The 4,713-nt window shown below is 43.8% G+C and overlaps 1 protein-coding gene across 1 annotated transcript; it reads right to left on the bottom strand.

Moving 5' to 3' along the window:
- Positions 1 to 1,497: 1,497 nt before the first annotated feature.
- On the bottom strand, positions 1,498 to 2,814 carry LOC103737883 (zinc finger protein 362-like). The gene has a single exon (XM_029565693.1). The coding sequence runs from the start codon at positions 2,397 to 2,399 to the stop codon at positions 1,539 to 1,541; it is 861 nt and encodes a 286-aa protein (XP_029421553.1). The 5' UTR covers positions 2,400 to 2,814; the 3' UTR covers positions 1,498 to 1,538.
- Positions 2,815 to 4,713: the final 1,899 nt, after the last annotated feature.

Raw genomic sequence — 4,713 nt, forward strand, 5'->3', positions numbered from 1 at the left:
TTTTCTATTATGTCAAGTCATGTATGCTGGTTATACTTGGGACCATGGAGCTAGTTTAAACCAAGTAAGTTAACATGCTGTGAGATGTCATGTATTCTTGTTGGAGTCTTTCAAAATTCTAGATTTGTATTCTGTAGTTGTCACGTACTGGTCATCTAGAATTCCCTTCATGAATCTCTATGCTAATGTTCAGTGTTGACATCAAGTTTTGTACTATCAATTTAAAATCCTATCCTCAGGGCTTAATCTCTACTTGCTGCCCACCACCCCAGTCAAACTTTTTGTATCTTTCTGTTATTATTGCTAAATCAGCTTTTTTTTATAGACTGGCTTCTAGAACTTTCACAGTCCCATGACTAATGGAAGTTGCCTTCTGCTTCTTTAAGATTTTTAAATAAATTATTTAATAAACACTGTGCATTAAGAACTGTCAGCACTCCTTTAACGACTCCCTGAATCCAGCTGTAACTGATGCCAGAGCTTAGAAGGAAAAATCCCAAGACTTTAAGGCCTTTTGCTAGAATTCTTTTTGTGCCTCTTCTTCCATGGGACAAAAAAATCACTTGATATCACACCATTCATGAGCCTCATAACAGCTGGAATTCGTTCCTTGAGATCATCATTTTCAGTAAAGTTAAATATTCATGTGTATATAAAAGGTTTTAAAGATTAAAGGGCTATGCCAAAAAGAGTAAGAAGGTCAATTTCCAGGACATGAATTACCTGTACATAAGAGATCCCAGGCCCACTCCCTCGAAATCCCCTTGCCCACAGTCTGGGGTGGTGGGAGAAGTAGCCAAAAGTTTTCCCGGCCAGCACAGAGGTAGATTGGGGTGGTCTTCAAGGCAGCAGGGGAGGGGCCAGATCTCACCCACCACCTCCCACCCCGTTTTCCTGGACTTGCCACCCAACCCTTACTGCGTCCTTTGGTCCTGTGGCTCTCCCCACCCTCTTAGTTCCATGCCCTGAAGCCAGGCAGCCTTACTCAGTGGAGCCCAGGGCAAGGCTCAGACTCTTTGAGCTGGGCACCCAAATGGAAGGGCTCACTCCAACTGCCTCCTGCCTCTTCCCACGGGGTGGGGGATCCCCTTTGAAGTCCAAAACCCAGGCCTGAGCCTTCCCTCAGGACCTGAGGCTATGACCAGTGAAGGTCCCTCGCTGGTCTCCGGTTCTCTGTACCTGTCCTTCCAGTCTGTTTAACTTTTCAATCTTAGCAATGCCAACTTTCTGGCCAATAAATATTCTTTTTGTTATTCCCAAAACAAACTTAAAAACAATAAACAGTGAAGTAAGTGAGGGATGGGGAACAAAAAGAAAACCCAACAGACAGGTTCAAAGTGCTCTGAGATCGTCTTTGGATGCCATAAAAACAGTCCAGAATCTTGCAGTTGGCCTGGGGACCAGGCAGGACTTCTTCAGACCAAGCTTTCTGGCAGGTTGGGATGGTCACTAGAGAGCTTAATGGTTCCTGGAGGCCCCAGTGGGAGTTAGGCCAGATGCTGCCAAGTGGGCCAGGTGGGGCGGAACCACAGGTGGGCTCAGACGAGAGTAACTGGCACTGGCACGCCTGGAGACTCGGTCCTCTGGGGAGAGCGATGATTCACTAGGTGCTCCACCATTGTGCGTTTGGACATATGCTTCATCAGGTAGGTCTCGGAAGTATAGGCCAGCTCACACGTGCTACAGCAGTAGGCCTTGGCATGTTTGATGGCGTGGGCCAAGAGGTAAATCTGGGGGGAGGCAAGTCTCAGTAGGCTGGGGAGCAGCTGAGACACTTTTAGAACTTGTCTTTGTGCTGGAGTTGGTGAAACTGGAGGTTGGAGAACTGAGTGAAAGCCTTCTGCAGTCAGGATATGGGCACTTGTACAGTCTGTCACCAATATGGATTCTGGTGTGCTGCTGGGTGTGGAAGAGCTGTAGGAAAGACTTATTATGGTAGGAGCAGTGGTAGGGCAGCACACCCAGGTGGATGCGCAGGTGCTGGGCCAGGTAGGAGATTTTGGCGAAGGACTTGGGGCAGTGAGGGCACTTGTGGGACTTAGCCTCTGTGTGTGACTTGGAGTGGATTTGCACTCAGACTTGGTGAAAAAGATGACTGGGAAATACCTTACACTTGTATGTCTTGCCGTCCTTGGAGTTCTCACCAGAGTCCAGGATGGCATAGGTGACAACGAAAACAGGAGGACCCTAGGGTTCTCTGCCTTGATCTTTTTTGGGGCTGCATTAAAACTTGGCGGGGCGGGTGGCGCAAGCAGGCTGTGGCCCCAGATTGTCTTGATAGTGGGGTGGGGGCCTGGTGAGCTCCAAGATGAGGGTGGGGCATGAGGTGACTCTGGCTGGTGGTAATGGGTATGGATAGGTACTGGTGCCATGCCAGTCCTGGGGGTTGATTCCAACATACAGCTGGAGTCCTAGAGGAAAGCCCCAGACCTGTGACAGTGCTGGTGGCCGGCCTCATGTGCAATGCCATGTTGGGCTGCAGCACAGACAGTGAGTGCAGCCCTGGCACCTGCCACAGCTTGGGCGGCAATATGAGGTGGCACTAGCAGAGGCTGATGTGGGCAGTAGGTGAGGCTGAGGGATCTTTTGCAACAAAAGAAGATTATTATAGACTTTCACAACTGGTCACACACAGAGTTGTCTGTGAAATGCCCAGCCCTAAATGACACATCTACAATGGAACCTCTACACCTAAGACTCATGGCACATCCAGAACGAAGGGTAGAAAAAATACTAATGCATCTCTCAACTCTCATCAACGAAGCTCCCTCATGCAACAGAGGGCAATGAACCCAGGGCTCAGGGACCATTGTGAAAGAGGGGATGAAAATATTGCAAGAGCCAGGGAGGAGTTGCATGACCATATAGAAATAGAGTCCTACAGGCTCCTGGGACCTTGCTCACATGAACCTATAGCAATGGTGTCAGCATGCACAAGACCCTGCAAACTCAAGCAGACAAAACCCTAGCACAGAACTGTGGAAATGGACAGCAGGCCTGAATCTTAGGCAAAGAACTATTGAGCAACTGATTACTGATGGATGAGGAAGAGTTTATCTTCTTTAAGGGAGTGACTCTAGATGGGCTGACTAGAGCCCAGTGGATGAACTTAGCACTGAGGGGCATCAGGAGACACTGATTTGACTACATAGGCCTTAACATAAATGACAGAATGCATGAAATCCAGTGTTGGGTGCGGGGGTAATGGGAGGGTACTGAGGGAGAAGAGGGCATAAAGAGGACTTAGATGTGTATAAAATGCACAAAACTTCAACAAAAATATATTTAAAATAAAAAGGTAAATAACAAATAAAAGTACTAAGTTCTGAAAAAACAAATAGAGGAAAATTTTGAATGCCTATGTTACAAATATAGTATTATATCTACAACTTTGAAATCTTCACAACACGAGAACAGAAAGACTTTTCATAAATTAGATACAAACTCAATGTGTTCAATGAATCTAAGGCTATTTATATACCTTATGTATTCCTATATTTTCTACAAAAGTATTAATACATTTAATTACCTGGTGATATATTATTCTTTAATTTAAAAAAATGAGTTCTGAAACATATGTGGCCCCTATACTGAAGAGATTTCAGATCTGAGCAAAGCTTTCTTTTAAAAAATACTTTATTTTATTTTTATGTGTATGAGTGTATTGCCTATATGTATATAAGTGCACCTGTGTCACATAATGCCTGCAGAGGTCAGAAGAGGGCATCAGATTTCCCTGGAACTGGAATTACAGACAGTTGTAAGCTGCCATGTGGGTGCTGGGAATCAAACCTGGGTCCTCTGCATGAGTGACCAGTGCTTCTAACTGCTGAGCCATTTCTCCATCCCCATGAGAAAAGATTTTAAAGAGTCAAATTTACAAGAAAATAGTGATTTTATCCAAAGTTAGAAAAACTGATGTGATGTGTTGTATCTTGGTGTTCAGGAAATTCACCAAATTTGGGGGAACCAAGTATTTTATTACTACTCCTTATAACCAAGAAAATTAATAATAAACAGTATGGGATATAACTTTATTATGAAAGATTTATAGAAAGTAAAAACAGTTGCTGAAATGTTCTCCAGACATTAAAGACCTGTGTGCTCTTAGCAGGGGTAAGTTCTTGGATACTCAGTGAATGACTGAGAAGACCAGCAACCTCTCCTCAGACGAACAAGGGAGCTGCTAGACGTCCGAAACAGCAGGTGATGGGAACAGCACCACTGTGCTATTAGAGGAATAAACAATTTCCTGGGACTTGGCGTCTGTGTTCCATGTTTATCAAGAAAAAAAATAGATGATATCACTTTATTTATATTCAGAATTATTTAAAATAAGTCCAATATGTAGCTTTTACTGAATATAAGCTGACCAAGGATAAAAACTGTTTCATGAATTATTTGCCCACAGCTATAACAAAGCTGACATATGCTCCTAAACTTCCACATAGTTGTGAGCCCAGTACGACTGCTTTGCTACAGACACTCTCTGTATCAATTTACGAGGAGAGGAATAACACAGAAAATGTATTGAAACAACTTTTTGGATATCAACTATATTGACAGATAGAAATAGAGTATAAAATACACATATAAAATTGAAAGTTTATTTGGAATGCTGAGGCAGTTTGGTTGCTGGTGGCAGTTAGTAGCACATCTACTTATTCAAAAGGCATTTGGATGTTAGAAAGATGATGTATGGCTATTAAATTA

This window comes from Nannospalax galili, unplaced genomic scaffold, assembly GCF_000622305.1.
Source record: "Nannospalax galili isolate Female #2095 unplaced genomic scaffold, S.galili_v1.0 scaffold318, whole genome shotgun sequence".
Taxonomy (NCBI): Eukaryota; Metazoa; Chordata; class Mammalia; order Rodentia; family Spalacidae; genus Nannospalax; species Nannospalax galili.